Consider the following 24,130-nt stretch of genomic DNA (forward strand, 5'->3'; position numbering starts at 1 on the left):
GAAGGGCCCCTGATTTGGATATGGGGGAGCTTGGGAGAGGCTTCCCAGCAAGAAGTCCTGTGAGCCATGTCTTGAAGGGCGAAAGCAATGTGCTGGATGAAGATGTACTGGAAGGGCTTGCCAGGCAGAAGGAAGAGCGTGAGCAAAGGCATGGAGGTATGAAATAGCATGGCTTGTTGGAGGAACCATAAGAAGCTGGTGGTATTGGGGCTTAAAGAAGGAAGTGGTGAGGAATGAATGTGGAAAGGAGGGCAGGGGCAGAGCGACAGCACACCTGATGTGGAGCTGGTATGGCCAAAGGCCACCATTACCTTATTGGGTTTCATGAGCATGTCCTTGTTCACTTTCCTTGTCTTCTCTGGGCTAAGAAACTCCACCACATCCCCTTGACCTTCATCTTTACAGACTTAAGAGGCATAATTTATTTGAAGGAAGAGCCTATCCTTCAAGGTGTGGATTTGGACATGCAGGAAAAAGTCAACCCTGATTTGCAGGTGTAAACACTCCCATCATCACTAATTTCAAGCTATCAGTGTGACATCACTGGTTGTGGAGTTGGGAAGAGATATGCACCTTTGGCTTTTAGGAGCCAGTACCAGCCAGCTCCAGCACACCAGCTTCTGGGCAGCGTGTGTGGCCTGGTGAGATAGCCCACTACTACTGACTTTCATGATGTAGGGGCCCTTACCACTCCCATTTTATAGAGTAGGAAGCTGAGGATCAGAAGGTAGTTATCCTGCCTGTGGTTACACAGCCATTGCATGGCAGAGAGGGGCTCCAGCCTGGGCAGTCTGACTCTAGAGCTCAAGCTCTAACCATGATATCATTCACTTCGCATTCCCATAGGGTGGCTGTATTGAAGGGCGTGAGCTGCATCGGTGGCATTAGCTGTCAAGCTCCAGCCCATTTCCAGATGAATCTCTAGCTTTGGCTCTGGTATAGTTTAGTCCCCCACCCCCGCCAGGTGTTTCTTATCCCCCTCCATGATAGCAGGACATATTCTAACAGTCCCTATGGGATCCAGCTGGTACAGCCGGGATGGCCCAGAAAGGTCAACTGAGGCAGAAGACAGGTCATAGCGGTGGAGTGAGCACAGAAATGCCCAGACCTGGAGTCTGCCCCTAAAAATTGATTTTTCACAGCCCAGATGCTGTATCCAGCCCTGAGAAGCAATACTAACAGCATATTTCTGCTACTAATGACATAGTAATGATAATTTATTAGGAAATCATTAAGCCTAAGTATATGATCTGGAGCCTTGAACCAAACAGGTGGCTCTGTTTGGGGATGGATGGAGGGAAACCAAGAAGACAGAAGGGAAGGGGAGAGCAGTCAGGGCATGCCGGAAGGGGTGAGGTGGAGGGTACCGGAGGGCCGGCATGGTTGTGAGAAAACACATGAGACCCCAGCTTGTGTCTGAGCCCCGGCGCTATGACTTGTAGTGGCAGGGGGTGTGACCATGTCATTGATAATAATAACAGTAATCAAGATTATCAGGTGTAGTTGCAATTATTCAGGTTTCTGGGGTTGTGACTTACAAGTACTATTTAGCTCTCAATCATTTGGACTGAGAGGGGATTGGAGAGGTGAGAACTGGCATACAGCGGATACTCTGGGCTCTTTTGATGGGAGCCCTGCTCCTTCCTGACCTGGCCACTTGCTGCTCACCATTCAGAACTGCTTTAGAACCTCACTGTGTGTGTGTGTGTGTGTGTGTGTGTGTACGTGTTTGTGGGCCAGTGAGTGCACACCTATGTATATAGGTGCACCTGCATACGTGTATCTGTGTGTGTGTGTGCATGCATGGCTCTCCTCCTCTTCCCCCTTCCTACCAGAGAAGCAGCTGGACAGAGGCCAAGGGGTGATGGGGGAAGCAAGAGCCAGGCAGGAAGATGCCTCCCTCCTAAAACCCCAGGTGTGCTTGGGGAATCCCATAATGGCCCCTTCTTCACTGATCCCTAAGTCAGCTGCCGTTAGAAGTGGAAATGAATTCAGCTGGGTCCCATCTTTTTGGAACTCCCTTTGCACACAGTGGGAGCTTAATAAATACTTGATGATGGTTCTGAACCTGGGAAGCCAGCAGCTGTTCCCAGCTCTGACTCTCAGAGCTCCATGGGACAGATCAGGTGGGGAGCGACCACGGGGGTTTTCAGTCTTCCTTCCAGACCTTCCCATGACTCCAAGTCCAGCTGGAGCCATAGTCCATTTCACACATCCTGCTTTGGGGAGGCCAGTTCTTCCTCCACAGCTTCTCTCTGGCTCTTTCCACCCCTCATTTGAGCAATATTTATGGAGCAACCACTGTGCACTGAGCATCACAGTGGAAAGGCATCCTGGGAGATGGTATAGGAGCTGTGGGGTCAGACCGAGCTGAGTTCGAATTCTAGCATCCTTAATTACAAACGGGGTAACATCTGGCAAGCTACTTATCTGTGCTTGAGTGATTTTTTAAAAAACGGGTTTCATCTGTAAAAGCAGAAGGATGACATCATTTTCATAGGATTGATGTGAAGATTAGAAATAACAGATGCTCCTGCACACATATTGCAGGCAGTTCAGTATTTACCTGGGGTCAGGAGGATGTGGGTTCCCTCTGCTTCTGTGACCTTGAAGTTGTTAGTAATCTCTGAGCATCAATTTGTGAAATGGGAACACGATGCCCACCTCCTTGCGTGTTTGGAGGATGTAGCTGGATAATATGTGTGAAACAACCTATCGCAAACCCTGACCATTAATAACTGTCTTCCTGCTTCTTGCCCCCGCATCAGGATGCACAGCTCCCCTCCTTAGGAGGACCTCTGCTCCTCCTCGCCACCGCCCCGCGTGCGCTTACATCTCGTATCGCCGTGCGCTGACGGCTTTCTGCCATACCTGTCAGAGGAAAGAGGGCAGCTGCTCAGCTCCCGGGTGGGGAGCGGAAACTACATTTCCCAGCCTTCGCTGCGCTGCCACTGGGGCTGGGAGCGGAGCGCGGCAGGCCCCTCCTTCGGGGAGGAGCCTATGCGGGGGGCGGAGTTAGGAGGTGGTTGGAGAGTTAAGACAAGCCAATGAGACCGGCTGCTAATAAGTGGGCTTGGCTTACCCTATAACAGTGGCAGGAGGAGGAGAGCAAAGCTATTGAGCCAGCGAGGAGTGAAGCTGAACCTGGCCTCACACGCTCCTAGAGGACCACCTCCTGAGACAGAGTTCTTTTTCCCCCTTCTTCTTCTTTCTCCAAGCTCCCCTCCTGCCCTCCCTCCCTGCCCAGTACAATGCATTCTTGAGTGGCAGCGTCTGGACTCCAGGCAGCCCCAGAGAACCGGAGCAAGCCAAAGAGAGAGGACTGGAGCCAAGACACTCTGGTGGGGGAGCTTGGATGCCTGGCTTCCTTTGAGGACATCTTTGGAACGAGGGTGGCTTTGGGGTGGGGAGTTGTGCTGCAGGGAATCCAGCCAGGCCCCAAGATGGACACTTCTGGGCACTTCCATGACTCCGGGGTGGGGGACCTGGATGAAGACCCCAAGTGCCCCTGTCCATCCTCCGGGGATGAGCAGCAGCAGCAGCCGCCACCGCCGCCGCCACCAGCACCAGCACCACCAGCAGCCCCCCAGCAACCCCCAGGACCCCCGTTGCAGCCTCAGCCTCCGCAGCTTCAGCAGCAGCAGCAGCAGCCGCATCCCCTGTCTCAGCTCGCCCAACTCCAGAGCCAGCCCATCCACCCCGGCCTGCTACACTCCTCTCCCACTGCTTTCAGGGGCCCCCCTTCATCCAACTCCACCGCCATCCTCCACCCTTCCTCCAGGCAAGGCAGCCAGCTCAATCTCAATGACCACTTGCTTGGCCACTCTCCAACTTCCACAGCCACAAGTGGGCCTGGTGGAGGAGGCCGGCACCGGCAGGCCAGCCCCCTGGTGCACCGGCGGGACAGCAACCCCTTCACAGAGATAGCCATGAGCTCCTGCAAGTACAGCGGTGGGGTCATGAAGCCCCTCAGCCGGCTCAGCGCCTCCCGGAGGAACCTCATCGAGGCTGAGCCCGAGGGCCAGCCCCTCCAGCTCTTCAGCCCGAGCAACCCCCCGGAGATCGTCATCTCCTCCCGGGAGGACAACCATGCCCACCAGACCCTGCTCCATCACCCCAATGCTGCCCACAACCACCAGCACGCCGGCGCCACCGCCAGCAGCACCACCTTCCCCAAAGCCAACAAGCGGAAAAACCAAAACATTGGCTATAAGCTGGGACACAGGAGGGCCCTGTTTGAAAAGAGGAAGCGACTGAGTGACTATGCTCTGATTTTTGGGATGTTTGGAATTGTTGTTATGGTGATAGAGACCGAGCTCTCTTGGGGTTTGTACTCAAAGGTAGGGGCTGCAGTTTCTCTTTATACCTTGAACAAAAGGAATATGTAGGTAGCAAGAGAGAGAGGGAGAGAGAGAGAGCGCGCCGAGTTGGGGGGGGGCGGGGAGAGAGAGAGAGATTGGGGGAGAGAGAGAGATGGTGGTGCTGGGGAGAGGCGTTTGCTCAATTATATGGAACACTCTAACTTCCCATGGTTTTCCTGCTTAATCCCGGGAGAATTCATTCCTTGCTTCCTTGGGAGGGGGGACATCCCCACACACTGTGTCTAATTTGTAGACTCTGTGTTAGGGAGGATTAAAGAATCCCTTCTGAGAAATCATCTTTCCTCCTGGCTCACTCGTACTAAAGCATAACCTAGCAGCTTAACGCACCAATTAATTACACTCCGCCTTGATGTGCTTGCCAGTTCCTGTGACTTCCCCTCCTCTCCTCCCCTCCCTGCTCCACTCCATTTTCCCGAGGATAAAAAAGAAATAAATGTCCGGGTGGGGGGGTGGTGGGGATTCCATGCCAGTCCCTTCTCTCTCTGTCTTCTCTCTCTCTTCCCAAGTTTCTGTTTCCCTCCTCATCCCTGAGAGACTTAGGGCAAAATAGAAAAGCACCCGTGACTTGAGTCTCCTGGCGGCATGGGGTAAAAATGTAGGCGGAGGAAATCAGCGGTCTTTTCTCTCAGGAAAGAGGACTCAGAATAAACCTGCTGCTGCCTTGTAAACATCCCCTGATAAAAATGGCTACAGGTGTTACCCGGGCAGAGCAGATGGGCGCCGCCTTGGCATCAGCTGGGGTCGGGGGGAGTGCCTCTTCTTCGGATGGGATGACAGGGCTTCCTGGGAGTCCCCGAGAGCTCATGCCCCCGGCTCAGCCCCAGTTCTCCCCTCCCACCCCAACTCCTTCTTCTTCGGATAAATACGGATGAGTGTGTGAGTGCGCGCCCCGATGAAGAACGGCGGCACGGCTTTAGCGGGGGAGCTGGCCCCACTGCCCCAGCCTCTGTCCAGTCCCAAGACGGAGGAGGGGGTTTCCCTCCCCGAGTGGGCTTGGAAATCGCGTCCTCCAAGGGAGTGGGGCTTGAGGAAGGTGGGTTTCTGTCAAAGCTCTGCTTGCTGGGAGCCCTCCTGCTGCGAGCTTGAAGGCTTGGAGACCTGGGGAGTCACTGGGCAAGTGGATTTTTTTCCCACTCTACCCTTCACCCCCAATTTGTTGGTGTGAGTGTGTGTGTGTGTGTGTGTGTGTGTGTGTGTGTGTGTGTGTGTGTGCAGGCTTGCTTGTTTGGATTTCTCTACTTATTTGTCATTTTGGGCAGCGGGTAGCTGGGAGGGGTTCAGCTGTTGGAGGTTTCAAATAGAGCTTGTTTCAGGCTGGGCACAGCTGCTGCGAGACTGTCACATTCCTTGTTGAAATCCAGCCACAAAAACCTAGGAGGTGCTGATCGGATTTCCCCCATTCCCAGCCTCTCGCTAGCTGGAGCAGAGGATGGGCAGATTTGCCCGCTCTGGAAAGGGGTGGGGCAGACCTGTCAGATGACCTGAATAACCAGAATCAAGACTTCCAGGTGGAGGGTCCCCCAGGGACCTGGCTGCTCAGAGAGGACTGCCCCAGCCCCGGGCAGCTCCTGGAAGCTGCTTTCGTCTAAACGGCTCAAGGATTTGAGCCCCTCTGTGAGCCGGAGCGAGTGGGGTTTCCCTGGGAATCGCAGCTCACTTAGTCATTCCCTGTAATGAGCCTCTGAATCTGCAGGTCCTTCTGCTCGCTGCCTTCTCCCACTGGGCGCTCTGGGAGAGGGGGCTGCTAGCCTCGGCAGGCCTGGCAGCTGCCCTGGGCACAATCCCGGCTCCCTCCAGGCACCCCCTGGGGACCAGGAGCCCTTGCTGGGGGAAGCTGATGAAGGCCCAAGTGCTGGGGGGGTGGGGAGAAGGGGCAAGACAAGCACCCTCTCTTTTAGTGAACCCTGTGGTCAGAGCTCTTAGGGGAATGGCCCTTCCTAGAGACAGCTCCCAGCGTGGGATTGGTCTGTGCACATTTGTTTTAATGGGGCGGGAGGGTTGCTGCTAGAGCAGGTGCCTCCCTGATGGAGTATTCAGGGAAAGGGGCTTTCCCAGAGCCGGAGACAGCAGACTCTGGCGCAAAGGAAGGGTGAGGTGATCCAAGGGGTGGGCTTTGCCTAATTTTAAATCGATGACCCTCTGGCTGATGGAAGAATGGAGGGAGCAGCAACCCGGGAAGTCCTGCCTGCCTCAGCTCGTGAGGCGGCCACCTCCTGTGCACCTTGGGGTCGGTATCGGTTGTGATGAGCAGGGCTCACCCGCTCACCAGCCCTTCCATCCTCTATCCATCCAGGCACTGAGTCATTATTGGAACAAGTATTTTCTGGGTGTCTGCGGCAGGCCCTGTGGACCCAGGAGGGGATAAGGTAGCTATTCCCTCTCCTCCTGGGAGCAAATAGGATTGTTTTAAAGAAGCAGACCAAAGTTTGAATCCTAGCTCTGCCACCTCCAGTGTGTGATCTTGGACAAGCCATGTAGCTTCTCTGAGCCTGTCTCCGCAGCTGTCAAGTGGGGAGAGTGAATTAGTGTAAGGCGCTCCATACAGGACCTACTGTTATTGTTATTAATGATGAAGATGAGAGGAAAAGAGATGTCTTTTTCCTCTGTTATCTAACTCTGGCTCCAGAATTAGTTGGGGCCTTGATAGCTTGGGAACTAAGACTTGTCAGTGGAGCGAGAAGTTGTATCTCGGAGGGGAGAAGTTCTGAGATGGGGCTGGGTCTTCTGACTGGAAACCACCTATAGCATGGGTCTGTTGTAGGGGAGGTGAACATTTGTTCTCCAGCCTTGCAGAGAAAACAGACTCTGTTGTGACAAGAGGGTTTAGCTCAGAATGAAGAATCAACAGCTGGGGGAACTCAGATGTTCAGTGGACCCTGGGGAGGGACGGGTAACAGCCTCTTTTGCTGGAGAACTCTCTGTGTCTGGTTGGCTTTGCTAACTGGTCTGGAAGCAGGAGGGTGGACAGGGTGGCCTCAGGCACCCCACCCAGACTGGGTTATTCTGCACTGATGGTGGCAGTTCCCACTCAAAGGCCCTGGGGAGAGGGACACACTTTCTTTTCCCCAAATGATGAAGACTGCTAACTAACCTTGTGCTTGAGCTGCTGCTTTCGGAAGTTCTCTGCTCTTTTCCACGGGGCTGTGGCCTTCCTGTTTGCCTGTCTTTGGCTGATATCTGTTACTGGGGGAGGAATTCACCATGCAGGCCTGGCTCTCTTGAGAAGGAAAATGGCATGACCCCTGAGCATAGTCAGTTAATGCAAAAGGGAGCCAGCCTGAGGAGATAAGAAATCAGGACGGAATGGTCCTTGGCTCTGCTCTCACATGCCTCAGGTGATGATGGGGAAGGAAGATGGGCTGCGGTAAGAGGAGAGCTGTTTGTGATCACGCCAAGGCTGTGGCTTCTGGTGCTACTGGGTTATCCCCGAACCGAATGAGCGTCCAGGTGTTTTCCTTATGGGTGGATTTACCCTTGAGGCCTTAGCCACCATCATAGGCCAGGTCTAGAGGTCCTGTTGAGGAGTCTTAGTGGCATTGTGTCTACTACATTAGTGCTGGTCAGGATTAAGGAATGAGGATTTGGGGAGTCGTTCTTGGCATGCTTTATTTTCTCCCAGAGCTGGTTTGAGGCACACCCACTTTGTGGTCTTACACTGCCTGCTGTGCTCTTTCCACTTGAGTCCAGAGAGAGCTGGGGACTCTGTGGATGCCCCCTCCCCACCTTGCCATCCTGCTGGTGTCTGAGCTGGTGCCCCCGTCCAGCTGGCAAGTCATCGGTGGCTCAGGGACCTCGGGCGTCGGGCTGTGGGGTCAGCCCAGGGGAGGCTGGGAAATGCTGGGACAGCAGCAGGGTGGTTCTCTGTCTCCACCAATTTTGCACAACCTCAAACCACTTAACCGCCTCCGGCCTCACAATCTGTCTGAGTTTCACTGCCCAGGTAGAGCCCATCCTCTGCCCCTCTTGTGCCCCACTCCTGCCCTCCCCACCAACTTCCTGCCCCTCCGCTCTTCCAGCTCCCCCTGGGGGCCTTGTTGCTGGGGTCACCCGGGCCGTGGGTGGAGGAGTGGATATGCTGGGGCTTCCCTGTCTACTCCATGCGTGGCTTCCTTTCTCAGGCCCCCTCGTGGGAGGCTACCCTGAAAAGGGCGGCCTTCTCTGTATCGGCCGTTCGCTCTTCCAAGAGAGTGGGGCCCCTTAGGGCCAACTTGTACCTCTTTGCTGACCTCACAGAGGCCCACCCCCAGCTTCCAGCCTGAATGATTGAGTGGGCTCACTGGTCCCAGCCCTTCTGTTCCCCTGCCCTCGCTGTCATGGAGGTCTTCTCTGCAGAAGGGCAGAGCAGCAGCCAGGGCTCTGCTGGGTGAATTGTCCACACTTCCTGCCAGACCCAGGAGCCGCTTTGGGGTAGGGGGGTGACTGTGGGGGGATGTCCTGATGATTGGGAGCAGATGCCTCAGGGCACTCGTGTCTGTGGTTTCAAGCATGCTGGGAAAGGAGGAATAGGTCAGACTCCTCTGCATGGAGCCTCCCTGTGGGATGACATGCAGGACCGGGTTGCAGAAGGCAGGAGACTCTTTATAAGCGATTGGCTAGAGGTAGGAGCCTGGGAGCCAGCCACCAAGGTCCCAGGCATACATTTTATCATCACACCCAGCGTCTTGGTCCAAGGAGGGCAAGAGAGACTCTGGGAGCATGAAAACGAGCCCCTTCTCCCACCCAGGGTAGTGGCGACTCTATTTATAACCTTTGTGGACAGTCTGCAAATGAGCCAAACGTTTGTAATCCACAGAAGGGACAGATAACTTTTATATATGCTTCTCCTTTGCATGTCATGACACTATTTATAACTGTCCCGGGGGAAAGACTTCATAATACATCCGGACTTCCCTTCCCCATGGGCAGTGCTCCCTGCTGCTCCGGCCCTGGCATCATTGCTAGGGCATTTATCGGCTACACAGGCTAATTAGAGAGCTGGTGGATGGCCTTGTATTTCCCTTATTGAGCTTGCAGGAAGGGGGATTTGTGAGGCCAGCGTCCAAAGATCTGCTCTAAAAAATATAAGGGTAAAGAAAAACAAAATGAAAAGCAATTGGAGTAACCTCTGTGGTGAAGCTGAGGCTGGGAGAGAGATGTAAAATCAGAATTGGAAGGTTTGGTTTTGTTGCAGTTATTTGTAAAGCACATTTGGGGGAGAAAATGAGTGTGTACTAGAGAGAGAGGGAGAGAGAGGGAGAGAGAAAGGAAGGGGTTGTGGAGGGCGGCTGTATATTGATGAAACACCGCCTTCCTCAGCTCAGTGGCAGGCAGACCAGCACGTTCATTCATTCGTAGCTGTTTTTCTTCTCTTTCTTTCAAAACCCCAAAGGCACAGAGAGAAAGAAGAAAGCCTCCTATTCCTCTTTAAATAATGATTCTAAGACTGCACTGTTCTCGGGAGCTTTGGGGAGGAAAATTCTAGTGCCTTTTTTTCTGGTAAGGAAAGTCTGGAGGAGGCTGATGGGTTTTTGGGTGCCCCCTCCCCCGACCCTGTCATTCCACCCCCAGGAGCTCAGCTGGGCTCCGAGAGCAAGGAGAGAGGGGGAGCTGGGGGCAGGGACCACCCTGCTTCATCTCTGGGCCTGGCACTGCATGGGCCACGAATGCTTCTGGGTGATGGGGCGGGGGAGGAGGGGACCATTTGTACCTCACTGGGCCGGCTTTATCCTCGAGAGTCCTGGAGGTAGGGGGTGGTCACGGCACCCTTTGTAGATGAAGTCATGAGGCCAAGCTGACACTGCTAGTGGGTGGCGGTGCTGGAATAAGAACCCAGGCCCATTGGACTCCCAAGTTTAGGCCTTTTTCCTTGCCTGCTGCTGCTGGAGAAATTGCTTATCATTCGTAAGAGACAAATCAAGGTTTATGGGCATGAGAGCCTTGATGCAAAATGTTGGGACGGGCTGAACTTTACCAAGAGATAGGCAGGAAGCGGCTTGATGGAGGGTGGGAGATGCCAGTGCAGGTACCCAGAGGAGACAGTGTCCTGGGGGGTGGCCAGGGCAAGGGGGTGGGGCCCTGGGTGCAGCCTGGGTCCAGGGTGAGATGTGGACAGGCCCACTGTCCGTCATCGGGATGCCTCCTCACCTGGAGGCCTGGTAATACCGCCCCAGAGTGATGCTGGCAAAGCTGAGAGGGTGGAAGGTGTGGAATTAGACCCCTCCCTGCGAAGGCCTGGACCGGGAGGACTCCTCACGCAGCCCCGAAGGGCTCCCCTCCACCCTCGAGAGCCAGCAGGCCGGGACACTTCCGCGCACGGCTCCCTGGCCTCTTGGTCGTCCTGTGAGCTTCCTGTCGCCCTCCTCTCCCCTTTCCAGCACTGGCTGCAGGACTACTTATTGGGGTGACCCGCGCGGGCTCAGCATCTCACATCCAAGGTATTTCCATGTTTGTTTCTCCTCAGGGTCCCCACCTCGGCCTGGGAGTCATTACAGTCAGAGTAGCTCACAGATGAGAAAACTGAGCTGCAGAGGGGTTGAGTGGCTACTCCTGGTGCCCGTGTGAGGAGAGATGGTTCTAGAACGCGAGCTCAGGTCCCCAGTGCCTTGCTCGTCTCTCTGTTCCAAATCCCACCAGAAACCTCTGCTGGGGATTTGAGTGAGGGAACCTGCAAGGGCTGCTCCATCCCTGCTTCTAGAACTTTCTTCCGCATCCTTGAGTCCCAGTTTCCTACTTCCCCGGTGTGAGGCTTTGTTTAGCTCTGTCAGCGGCAGTTAATGTTAAAGAAAGGCCTGTCTCTGCTTTGAAGGAGCCCTCAGGAGATGCCTCCACCTCTTGCTTCTGACGTGTTGTATGGCCTTTGTCAAGTCCCTTCACTTCTCTGGGTCTCTGTTTCTCTAGCTTAAAAATGAGGGCTGGACTCTGATGCTGAACTCCCTCCCTGCTCCAAAGCTTTCTGATTCCATCAAACATGTATTTGTTGCTGTTCCATCACCGAGACAGCGAGCCACGGTCCTCCAACTCCTGTTTTCAAGGGGCGTCGGGCCTGCACCCAGGCACCGTCCATCCAGGCTGGGCTGCAGGGGTGTTGGGAGCTCTGAGGAAGCAGGCAGTCATTCGGGATGTTTGCGAGGCTCCCTGTAGGAGGTGGGGTGGCCCCTGAAGGGTTAGACAGACCAAGATGGCAGGGTCACGTGCAGGGGGCCTTTCTGAGAGTGAGAACGTTGGCAGCCAGGGTACAGGGTGCAGAGTGAGTAGGGAATGGAGCAGGGGCAGCTTGGAGGTCCCGCCATGTGGTATCCACAGGGACAGGTAGGGAGGAAAGGGAAGCCTGGGATTTAATATTTAGTTGATAACTGTAATTGCCAGGGGCTCAGAGTTCTTCCTAGAGTTCTGCACCCTCAGACCCTGAAGACCCGCTGCTCTTCTTTTCTCAGAGGCAATACTGATTGGCAGAGGTGGCCTGGCATGGCAGTTGCAGCCGTGGGCTCTGGGTTCGCATCCAGACTCGGCAGCATCCTAAGGGGGTTCCTCAGGGAGTTTCCTGAACCTGGAGCCTGTTTCTCAGATGTTCAGAGCGAATCACAGCCCCTGCCTACAGCATAGCACCCAGGGCAGAGCTGGGCACACACTGAGCCCATCAGCTGTTGCTTTTGTGAGAGCAGTGCTTAGAAGATGATGCTGTTAGCCCTGAGTCCCCCAGAGAGCCGTGGAGGGCGCGGGTGCATGTGTCACCCTCCGCACAGGTGGCTGTAGAAAAGGGCTCTGGAAGAGGCGAACACGTGTGGCACATGCCCCCTTTCTCCTAAAATCAAATGGCTTTACCTTCGGTCCTGTTTCTGCCCGGGTCCCTGTGGGTGTGTCTGCACAAGTAAGAGGGAAGCAGACTGCTCCCTGGAAGGTGGGGCTGCAGTGATGGCCTGGCCTGGGCTTCTGGAGCCTTCTTACCTCATGGGACCCAGTTATTTTACACTCAGCGTCAGCAATCTGTGGCCTGGGCACAGCTCGTTGGGTGTGGACCTGCAAATCGGACAGGTGGAGAGAGGACAAAAATAAGCCCAGGGAGCCAGGCCAGGAGGCCCGGAGGAAGGTCAGGGGGACACACGATGACCAGGCAGAATGAGGCTGAGAGCACGGATGACAGCGGGAGGGCCAGCCGGGAGGCCTTCCTGGGACAGAACTGGGCAAGCAAAGACTGCTAAGGCTTTCCTGACATGTCTTCAAGAGAACATAATTTTTCCTTCAAGACTTGCGGTGGGGTACCATCTTGAATTCAAAAGGTTGTGAGGGCTCGTGAATCAAGGTTCTCCCTGTCCTTTCTGCGCTGGCAGGTGTTAACTCTCCCAACCAGGCGCCAAGGAGCATAAAGAGCGGCTGGGTTGGGGAGGGATGTACCAGGGGATCAGGGCTCGCCCTGCGTGGAGGCCATTTTTTTTCCCCAAGGCCTGGTTGTAAGGTAACCAGAGTTGTATTCTGAGCAGAGCCGTGATAACACTAAATGAACAACATGCAAATGATGTGTGAAATAATATGCAAATTGGCATCTGTTATTTTTGAGTCAGCTTGTTGGGCATTTTTCTTAAAGGACAGGCATTGTGCTCAGTGTCAAATGAACAGAAAAGCTGTCTTACAGGACGCTCCCACGGGGGCTGAATGGGCTGGTACCTGCCCCTCAGAGCTCATGGGCACCAGGCCTGCCAGCCAGCATCTTCAGAATCATTGATGTTTAGCTTGAGCTGATAAATGGAGAAGCCCAGCAAGCTGGGGGTCTTGGCCAGGACCATCCCACAGACAGGGAGGGGGAGGAGATAGGTGATGTGCTGGCTAACTGTGGGGAGTGGGGAAGAGACTGCGCTGGGGGCTAATTCTGGCGCAGCCCCGTGCTGCTGGGTGACCATAAGGCCAGTGACTCAAAGTCTCTGAGCCTCAGTTTCCCCATCTGTAAATGGAGAGGGTGGCATTCACCAGCCTGGTGAGAACTAAACGTGATAATGGTTGGGTAAGTGGCCAGCCCAGTGGCTGGCACATCCCAGGCTGCCAACAAATGGCAGTTCTTCTTAGCGCCTTTGCCTGAGTTGGCACCTGCCTGCATCCTCGCAAGGTTCCACCAGCAGGGATTTTTGCACAGCCTTTTCTCCCTTTTAAGAAGATTTCTGATTTTAACAAATTGGGGCTTAGCCATTTTCTCTCTCTTCTGGCTTCCATCGGGTAGGATGTTGGCTTGCTCAGTCAGTCCCCGAATAGCTCCCACATGTGGGAATGCCCGGAGCCACAGACATGGGTGACGTCACCTTCCTCTAGGATGAGGGCTTGGGCAGGGCGTGTTGCTGTGCGTCGGGCTGCTGCCTTTGGAGGGGCTCAGAGCTGGATGGCATTGGTGGGTTGACCCAGGGGAGGCCTCCTCCAGGGGCAGCTGCTGGCATATCTGGCCTGGTGTGGTACCATACCTCCCTGAATGGCCAAGCTCCATGGGCCCACCAGGTGTGCCAGCCTGGGTGCCATGGCCCCTGTACAGGCCTCCCACCTCATGAGGAAGGCAGGGCAGAGACCATCTTCCTCTTTACAGGATCCCAAGACCCAGAGAAGTTATGTGACTTGTCCAAGGCCACTCAGCATTGTGAGTGGCAAGGGTGCAGCTAGAATCCAGGAATTCTGGGTTTTAGTCCCACTGAGCATCTGCTATGTGGCAGGCCCCAGTCTAGGTTCCAGGAGTGCAAAGGTCTGTGCCCTTAAGGATGTGAGTCAGCTATAGGGGTCTCTCCTCAATGAAATGTGTTTTTCTCTGTCTCTTCCTAAAAGAGCTCAGACTTTCAACACAGACCTGGATTCAAATCCTGGACATGTGCTATTGAGCTGTATGGCCTTGAGCAGTGGCCCCTTTTTTGGAAAGTGGGATTATAATTCCTTTTGCTGAGGGTAGAGGTGGAGGATTCAATTAGGCACAGACCTGGCCCCTGGGGGCTCTTTGGTCCACGCTGGTCCGTGGCAGGCTTTGCCATGCTATTTCTTTTGAGAGTTCGGTGGCTATGGGTTTGTAGAAACCCTTAGAGCTGGGCCCATGACTCCCTGCCTCTCTTGCTCTGGGCTGGACCGGGCATTCAGCTCTGCCAAGATGCTCTCCGCTGCTCCTGGGGTAGTAATGATGCGGAGCCGGGTGGGAGGACATTTTGGCACAAGACACCAGACTGGTCCACGCTGTGTGCCAGTGATGGAAAGATCCCTCAAGAGTGAAATGAAATTGATGTGAGTGAAGAGCAAGTCCAGGATGGAGGTTGAGTCATGAGGGTTTCCTCTTGGGTGGAGGGGACCATCTCTCATGCTTCTGTCCTCAGCTGCTTGGCAGAACCTGCCTCTCTCACAAAGTGGATACTTCTTTCCCCTTCCATAAAAATGACTCCAAAGCAACTCTTAGAAGTGTAAAAAGGGGTAAATGGAGGAGGAGAAGAAAATGAACATTTATGAAGGGCCTACAACTAGTGCTTTCACACACCTCTTCTCGTCTAATCCTCACAACAATCCTTGTTTTACAGATGACTGACCCAAGGATCAAAGAGGTTAGGTGACTTGCCCAGGGTCTCACAGCCAGGAAGTAGTGGACTTGGGGCTTGAACACATGATTTTGCAGATCACCTCCTGGCTTGGGGCTCTTTCAAGCCAAAAAAGCTGTTCTTGGGCTTCCCTGGTGGCGCAGTGGTTGAGAGTCCGCCTGCCGATGCAGGGGACGCGGGTTCGTGCCCCGGTCCGGGAAGATCCCACATGCTGCGGAGCGGCTGGGCCCGTGAGCCATGGCCGCTGAGCCTGCGCGTCCGGAGCCTGTGCTCTGCAACAGGAGAGGCCACAACAATGAGAGGCCCGCATACCGCAAAAAGAAAAAAAAAAAAAAAAAAAAAAAAAAAAGAAAAGCTGTTCTTGTTCTCTCCCCCCTTGCCCACCCCCACCCCTTTTAGTTTTATGCCACCCTCACGGTCCCACTAGCCTTACCAGAGCCTCAGTGGATGCTTTGAGCTCTGCAGGGAGGAGAGGGAGGAGAGGGAGGGGGAGGCTCTCAGCTTAGATGCAGAAGCCTGTTGAACCTCCATGAGCCCTGGGTATGTTGACAGGGAAGGCTGGGCTCTGGGGCGGAGGACGGTCTCCCGCAGGCTCTGGAGGGGTCAGCTGATCAGTCAACAGACATGCTTTGGTGTTCTTGTTCCAGCTCTGCAGCTTCTTGGCTGTAAAACCTAGATGACAAAGTTGACTTCCGTGAGCTTCAGTCTCCAGATCTGTGAATAGGGATGAGGATGTGTGTCATGAGGAGCCAATGAGACAAGACCCAGCGCTGGGCTCATGGTAAAGGGCTGGGGAAGTGCCAGCTGTTCTTATCGTTAATTTTCTCATTGTATAATCTGAAAACTCCAAACACAGACTTAGTCACCAAAGCCCAGAGGACTAGACAGAGTCGCTGACCTTGTGCTCCTTCCTGGCCAGATCATCTGTTGCCGGCCTGGCCAGCAGGCATCTTCCTGGGCCCATCCCGTTTCATGTGCATTCCAGTGCCTCCTGCCCCGCTCTCCTCTGTTGGTCCCACTCCATGTCTATCCCAGAACCCCGCCACCCCTTGCTTCTCAAGCCCTTGGTCTTTTGTGGATAACTATTCATGAGGGTCGACAGGTGCCAGGTTGGCTCTCGGGGTTCAATACTTAACAAGACACGGAGTTCACAGGCTGGTCAGGGAGGCAGGCATTGACCAAGTTATGACAGGTATGATGAGAGTTTTATAGGAGACAAAACCACACACGTGTCCTGGATTTGACCCGCCAACCTGGCTGAGTCATCCATTCCTTCTGCCTGTTCCCCCGCCCTCTATTCCCTGCGGGTTCACCTCGCCTTCACTTCTTTCATCTTCCCTTGTATCTATCTCCCAGCTGCCCCCCGCCTCTTATATATGGCAGCATAGCTTGGCGTTATGGCAGCATAGCCTGGCGTTAGGAGAACAGGCTTCCACATGACAGAGCTGGGTTTGAATCCTGACTGTCACGTGTGGCTTTAGGTAAGTTGCTTCAATGCTTTGATTCTACTTCCTTGGGGGTTAATCCTAACCCTACTTCTGGGGCAGTTCTGAGGATTAAATGAGGCACCACTGTATGGAAAGCATGTGACATGGATTGTGGCCCATGCTGAGCACCAGTAAAGATTGTGGGTGAAGAGAAAGGCCCTGGACTAGGATTGAGGAAACTTGGTTTCTGGGCCTCTGTTTTATCATCTGGAAAATGGGAGAAGTGAGGTTGAGGATGATGATAATTTCTCCACTGGCCATTTTAAGGGATGAGGGTCATGAGGACCAGATGGAAGTAAGGAGTGAAGGGGAAGAAAGCTGTGATGCCCGGAGTGAAGGAGCGCTTGGCTGATTGGTGGGTGCCTTGTGGAGGTGGGGGTGGGCTGGAGAGGTTTTTTTTTTTTTTTTTAAATAAATTTCTTTGTTTATTTTTTGGCTGCATTGGGTTTTCGTTGCTGGGTGCAGGCTTTCTCTAGTTATGGTGAGCAGAGGCTACTCGTCGTTGCAGTGCGTGGGCTTCTCATTGCGGTGGCTCCTCTTGTTGTGGAGCACGGGCTCTAGGCATGTGGGCTTCAGTAGTTGTGGCACACGGGCTCAGTAGTTGTGGCTTGCGGGCTCTACAGCACAGGCTCAGTAGCTGTGGCTTCGTTGCTTTGCAGCATGTGGGATCCTCCCAGACCAGGGCTCAAACCCGTGTACCCTGCATTGGCAGGCAGATTCTCAACCACTGCACCACCAGGGAAGTCCAACTGGAGAGGTTTTATCTTCCTACCCAGGAGTGAAAACCCGTGAAGGCATTGTGGCTAAGTGGATTTTCTCACTATCAGGAGATGGCTGAGACAGACCCTCCCGGCCAGCCTCCCTCCCTGCAGGCCAGCCCTTGGCATGAGGCCTGTTCGGCTTCTGAACCCTCCTAGCAGCAGGGATTTAATTACTATAATGTCAGTAGCCATGGCTCGAGGCTTTCTGGTGGAGGGGAAACAGATTTGTCTTCTCACTGGGAGAATAAAAATCGATAGGAAGGAAGGGAAATGTACCTTCCTCTGAAGTACCCACTGCTGTTGGGCTGATGGGTAGCTTTGCTGGAGATGGGGTGAGAGGAGCCTGGACAGCAGAGGGGAGGAGACACAGGGTCCACTTCAAGGACCCTTGGTTCTTGCTTTTGTCTTCTGTGCCATGACTCAGCTGAGCTGCCTTTGTTTCCCCAGATCAGCCTACCAGTCATATATCAAGCAACAACTGTATGCCTGGCACTGCTCTTTAGAAATTTCTAGCAGAGTAGGGAGGCCAGTCCGAAAAATACGTAACTTTATTCATTCAATAAGTAGTTATTGAACATCTGTTTTGTGCCAGCATTGTTCTAGACACCACAGATATAGTACAAAGAAACCATAAAAGATAAAAAACCCTGGCCTCTGGAACATATATATATATATATATATATATTGAATTTTATTTTATTTTATTTTTTTATACCGCAGGTTCTTATGTTATCTGTTTTATACATATTAGTGTATATATGTCAATCCCAGTCTCCCAATTCATCCCACCACCACCACCATCACCACCCTTGCTTTCCCCCCTTGGTGTCCATATGTTTGTTTCCTATATCTGTGTCTCTATTTCTGCCTTGCAAACCGGTTCATCTGTACCATTTTTCTAGATTCCACATATATGCGTTAATATGTGATATTTGTTTTTCTCATTCTGACTTACTTCACTCTGTATGACAGCCTCTAGGTCCATCCACATCTCTACAAATGACCCAATTTTGTTCCTTTTTATGGCTAAGTAATATTCCATTGTATATATGTACCACATCTTCTCTATCCATTCGTCTGTCGATGGGCATTTAGGTTGCTTCCATGACCTGGCTATTGTAAATAGTGCTGCAGTGAACATTAGGGGGCATGTGTCTTTTTGAATTATGGTTTTCTTGGGGTATAGGCCCAGTAGTGGGATTGCTGGGTCATATGGTAATTCTATTTTTAGTTTTTTAAGGAAACTCCATGCTGTTCTCCATAGGGGCTGTATCAATTTACATTCCCACCAACAGTGCAAGAGGGTTCCCTTTTCTCCACACCCTTGCCAGCATTTGTTGTTTGTAGATTTTGTCATGATACTCATTCTAACCAGTGTGAAGTGATACCTCATTGTAGTTTTATTTATTTATTTATTTTTGGCTGCATTGGATCTTCATTGCTGCATGCAGGCTTTCTCTAGTTGTGGTGAGCAGGGGCTACTCTTCATTGTGGTGTGTGGGCTTCTCATTGCGGTGGCTTCTCTTGCTGCAGAACACGGGCTCTAGGCGTGCAGGATTCAGTAGTTGTGGCATGTGGGCTCAGTAGTTGTGGCTCGTGGGCTCTAGAGCACAGGCTCAGTAGTTATGGTGTGCACAGGCTTAGTTGCTCTGCGGCATGTGGGATTTTCCTGGACTAGGGCTTGAACTCGAGTCCCCTGCATTGGCAGGCGAATTCTTAACCACTCTGCCATGAGGGAGGCCCCCATTGTAGTTTTGATTTACATTTATCTAATGATTAGTGATGTTGAACAGCTTTCGTGTGCCTCTTGACCATCTGTATGTTTTCTTTGGAGAAATGTCTACTTAGGTTTTCTGCCCATTTTTTGATTGGGTTGTTTTATTAATATTGAGCTGCATGAGCTGTTTATATATTTTGGAGATTAATCCTTTGTCCGTTGATTCATTTGCAAATATTTTCTCCCATTCTGAGAGTTGTCTTTTTGTACTGTTTCTAGTTTCCTTTGCTGTGCAAAGCTTTTAAGTTTCATTAGGTCCCATTTGTTTATTTTTGTTTTTATTTCCATTACTCTAGGAGGTGGGTCAAAAAAGATCTTGCTGTAATTTATGTCAAAGAGTGTTCTTCCTATGTTTTCCTCTAAGAGTTTGATAGTGTCTGGCCTTACATGTAGGTCTTTAATCCATTTTGAATTTATTTTTGTGTATGGTGTTAGGGAGTGTTCTAATTTCATTCTTTTACATGTAGCTGTCCAGTTTTCCCAGCACCACTTATTGAAGAGACTGTCTTTTCTCCATTGTATATCCTTGCCTCCTTTGTCATAGATTAGTTGACCATATGTATGTGGCTTTAACTCTGAGCTTTCTATCCTGTTCCATTGATCTATATTTTTGCTTTTGTGCCAGTACCATATTGTCTTGATTACTGTAGCTTTGTAGTATAGTCTGAAGTCAGGGAGTCTGTTTCCTCCAGCTCCATTTTTTTCCCTCAAGACTGCTTTGGCTATTCTGGGTCTTTTGTGTCTCCATACAAATTTTAAGATTTTTTTTGTTCTGGTTGTGTGGAAAATGCCATTGATAATTTGACAGGGATTGCATCGAATCTGTAGACTGCTTTGGGTAGTATAGTCATTTTCACAATATTGATTTTTCCAATCCAAGAACATGGTATATCTCTCCATCTGTTTGTGTCATCTTTTTTTTTTTTTTTTTTTTTATGCGTTACGGGGGCCTCTCACTGTTGTGGCCTCTCCCGCTGCGGAGCACAGGCTCTGGACGCGCAGGCTCAGCGGCCATGGCCCACAGGCCCAGCCGCTCCGCGGCATGTGGGATCCTCCCGGACCGGGGCACGAACCCGCGTCCCCTGCATCAGCAGGCGGACTCTCAACCACTGCGCCACCAGGGAAGCCCCGTTTGTGTCATCTTTGATTTCTTTCATCAGTGTCTTATAATTTTCTGAGTACAGGTCTTTTGTCTCCTTCAGTAGGTTTATTCCTAGGTATTTTATTCTTTTTGTTGCAGTGGTGAATGAGACTGTTTCCTTAATTTCTCTTTCTGATCTTTCATTGTTAGTGTATAGGAATGCAAGAGATTTCTGTGCATTAATTTTGTATCCTGTAACTTTACCAAATTCATTGATTAACTCTAGTAGTTTTCTGGTGGCATCTTTAGTATTATCTATGTATAGTATCATGTCCTCTGCAAACAGTGACTTTCCAATTTGTATTCCTTTTATTTCTTTTTCTTCTCTGATTGCCATGGCTAGGACTTCCAAAACTATGTTGAATAATAGTGGTGAGAATGAGCATCCTTGTCTTGTTCCTGATCTTAGAGGAAATGCTTTCTGTTTTTCACTATTGAGAATGATGTTTGCTGTGGGTTTGTCATATATGGCCTTTATTATGTTGAGGTAGGTTCCATCTATGCCCACTTTCTGGAGACTTTTTATCATAAATTGGTGTTGAATTGTGTAAAAAGCTTTTTCTGCCTGTATTGACATTATCATATGGTTTTTCTTCTTCAATTTGTTAATATGGTGTATCACATTGATTAATTTGCATATATTGAAGAATCCTTGCATCCCTGGGATAAATCCCACTTGATCATGGTGTATGATCCTTTTAATATGTTGTTGGATTCTGTTTGCTAGTATTTTGTTGAGGATTTTTACATCTATATTCATCAATGATATTGGTCTGTAATTTCCTTTTTTGTAGTATCTCTGTCTGGTTTTGGTATCAGGGTGATGGTGGCCTCATAGAATGAGTTTGGGAGTGTTCCTTCCTCTGCAGTTTTTTGGAAGAGTTTGAGAAGGGTGGGTGTTAGCTCGTCTCAATGTTTGATAGAATTCACCTTTGAAGCCGTCTGGACCTGGACTTCTGTTTGTTACAAGATTTTTAATCGCAGTTTCAATTTCATTACTTGTGATTGGTCTGTTCATATTTTCTGTTTCTTCCTGGTTCAGTCTTGGAAGGTTCTACCTTTCTAAGAATTTGTCCATTTCTTCCAGGTTGTCCATTTTATTGGCATGGAGTTGCTTGTAGTAGTCTCTTAGGGTGCTTTGATTTCTGTGGTGTCTGTTGTAACTTCTCCTTTTTCGTTTCAATTTTATTGATTTGAGTCCTCTCCCTCTTTTTCTTGATGAGTCTGGCTAAAGGTTTATCAATTTTGTTTATCTTCTCAAAGAACCAGCTTTTAGTTTTATTGATCTTTGCTATTGTTTTCTTTGTTTCTGCTTCATTTATTTCTGCTCTGATCTTTATGATTTCTTTCCTTCTACTAACTTTGGGTTTTGTTTGTTCTTCTTTCTCTATTTCCTTTAGGTGTAAGGTTAGATTGTTTATTTGAGATTTTTCTTGTTTCTTGCAGTAGGCTTGTATAGCTATAAACTTCCCTCTTAGAACTGCTTTTGCTGCGTCCCGTAGGTTTTGGATCGTCGTGTTTTCATTGTTATTTGTTTCTAGGTATTTTTTGATTTCCTCTTTGATTTCTTCAGTGATCTCTTGGTTTTTTAGCAACGTATTTTTTAGCCTCCATGTCTTTGTGCTTTTTAGGTTTTCTTGCCTGTAATTGATTTCTAATCTCATAGCATTGTGGTCAGAAAAGATGCTTGATATGATTTCAATTTTCTTAAATTAACTGAGGCTTGATTTGTGACCCAGGATGTGATCTATCCTGGAGAATGTTCCATGTGTGCTTGAGAAGAAAGTGTAATCTGCTGTTTCTGGATGGAAGTCTTATGAATATCAATTAAATCTATCTGGTCTATTGTGTCATTTAAAGCTTGTGTTTCCTTATTAATTTTCTCTTTGGATGATCTGTCCATTGGTGTAAGTGAGGTGTTAAGTGCCCCACTGTTATTGTGTTACTGTCAATTTCCTCTTTTATAGCTGTTAGCATTTGCCTTATGTATTGAGGTGCTCCTATGTTGGATGCATGTATATTTATAATTGTTATATCTTCTTCTTGGATTGATCCCTTGATCATTATGTAGTGTCCTTCCTTGTCTCTTGTAACATTCTTTATTTTAAAGTCTATTTTATCTGCTATGAGTATTGCTACTCCAGCTTTCTTTGATTTCCATTTGCATGGCATATCTTTTTCCATCCCCTAACTTTCAGTCTGTTTGTGCCCCTAGGTCTGAAGTGGGTCTCTTGTAGACAGCATATATATGGGTCTTGTTTTTGTATCCATTCAGCGAGCCTGTGTCTTTTGGTTGGAGCATTTATTCCGTTCACATTAAGGTAATTATCGATATGTAGGAACATACATTTGTTTTGGAGATTTTTTAAAAACCTTTTTATTTTATATTGGAGTATAGCTGATTAACAATGTTGTGTTAGTTTCAGGTGTACAGCAAAGTGATTCAGTTATACATATACATGTATCTATTCTTTTTCAAAATCTTTTCCCATTTAGGTTGTTACATAATATTGAGCAGACTTCCCTGTGCTATACAGTAGACCCTTGTTGGTTATCCATTTAAAATAGAGCAGTGTGTACATGTCAGTCTGGAACTTACATTTTAGTACGTAAAACTGACAATAAACTATATGTTAATTATCCTTTTTGTTAGATAACAATAAATGATACGAAGAGAAAGAAAGGTGGGATGGGAGGGCAGGGAGTTCTGAGGGAAGAGTTATGATTTTAAATAGGTGGGGAAGATCTCACTAAGAAGGCGACAACTGATGAAAGATGTTTAGGAGGCAAGGGAGTGAGCGAGCCACGGCAGAAAAGGAAAGAGCAGTGTGAAGGCACTGGATCGGCATTATGCCTGACATGGTCTGGGCAGCCTTGTCCAGTAAAAATATAATAGAAGCCACATCTGGAAGTTTAGGTTGTCCAGTAGCCATATTAGAGAAAAGAAAAAGAGAAATGTGAAACTAATGTTAGTGATATTTTCTACTTAACCCAATAATAGTAAAAACATTACCATTTCAACATACAATCAATGTAAAAAATTATTGAGATAGTTTAGATTCTGTTTTTCCTACAGGTCTTTGAAATCTGGTGTGTTGTGTATCTTACAGCACATCTCAACTGGATACTAAATCTTCACTGGAAATACCTGATCTGTGTTTAGAGCTCATAAAATTTACAGTTAAAAAAGTAGACTCACACACCCAGGTTGTTGCAAATATATTTAAAAGTTTTCTGATAAATGAATGGAGTATCATTTTTAACATGTAAGTTATTGAAAATGATATACATTAAAAAATTCCGTTACACTAGCCACATTGCCGGGCCTCAGTGGACATGTGGCAAGTTTCTACTGTGTTGGACAGCACAGGTCTTTGGCAGCGAGGTTGACTTGGTAAGTGATGGGGGCATCGAGGGAGCTGGGGGGTGTGAGGTCAGAGAGGAGGTGGGACCCACTGCGGGGTTCTGTAGGCCATTGTGAGGAGTTTGGCTACCACCCTGGGTGAAATGGGAGCAGACGGAGGGCTTTGAGTGGAGAAGTAACAAGATCTGACTTATGTTTTAGTAGGATGGCTCTGGTTGCAGTGCTGGGAATAGACGAAGAGGTGGGGGCAAAGGCGCCTGGTTAAGAAGCCGTGGTCACAATCCGGGTGAGGGGTCCTGGTGTTTCGGAGCCAGGTGGTAGCAGTGAGTTGGTGAGAAGTGGTTGGAGCCTTGGAATTTTGGGAAGGAAGGCATTCCTGATGAACTGGATGCAGGGATGTGGCAGTGGGGGAGGTGGGAGAGAAAGGGGAAGGTCAAGGATGAGGCCAAGAGTTCGGCCCAAGCAAACATAAGGATGGAATTTCCATTAATGGGGTTGCAGAAGACTGTGGGAGAAGCAGTTTTGGGGAGAAGGTGAGAGTTTGGGGTTGGATTTGCTAGGTTTGAGATGTGTCCATTTTGATATAATGTGGGTGGCCTGTGCCCTGAGGCTGTGGGAGGTCAGAGGCGTGGGGCATGGCAGGCTTCTGCCCGAACCCCTGCACCATACGGATGGATGGCTCCCCTCCCATTCCA

General features: G+C 50.2%; 1 protein-coding gene across 2 annotated transcripts in view; it reads left to right on the forward strand.

Moving 5' to 3' along the window:
• The first annotated feature begins 3,133 nt into the window (after window positions 1–3,133).
• KCNN3 (potassium calcium-activated channel subfamily N member 3) overlaps window positions 3,134–24,130 on the forward strand; it is a 176,353-nt gene continuing 155,356 nt past the window's right edge. For both annotated transcript variants that reach the window (XM_060137371.1, XM_060137368.1), the window contains exon 1: window positions 3,134–4,340. In XM_060137371.1, coding sequence (XP_059993354.1) covers window positions 3,444–4,340 — 897 coding nt within the window. In that variant the 5' untranslated portion in view covers window positions 3,134–3,443. The remainder of the gene's footprint in view (window positions 4,341–24,130) is intronic.

This window comes from Lagenorhynchus albirostris, chromosome 2 (genome assembly GCF_949774975.1).
Source record: "Lagenorhynchus albirostris chromosome 2, mLagAlb1.1, whole genome shotgun sequence".
Lineage (NCBI taxonomy): Eukaryota > Metazoa > Chordata > Mammalia > Artiodactyla > Delphinidae > Lagenorhynchus > Lagenorhynchus albirostris.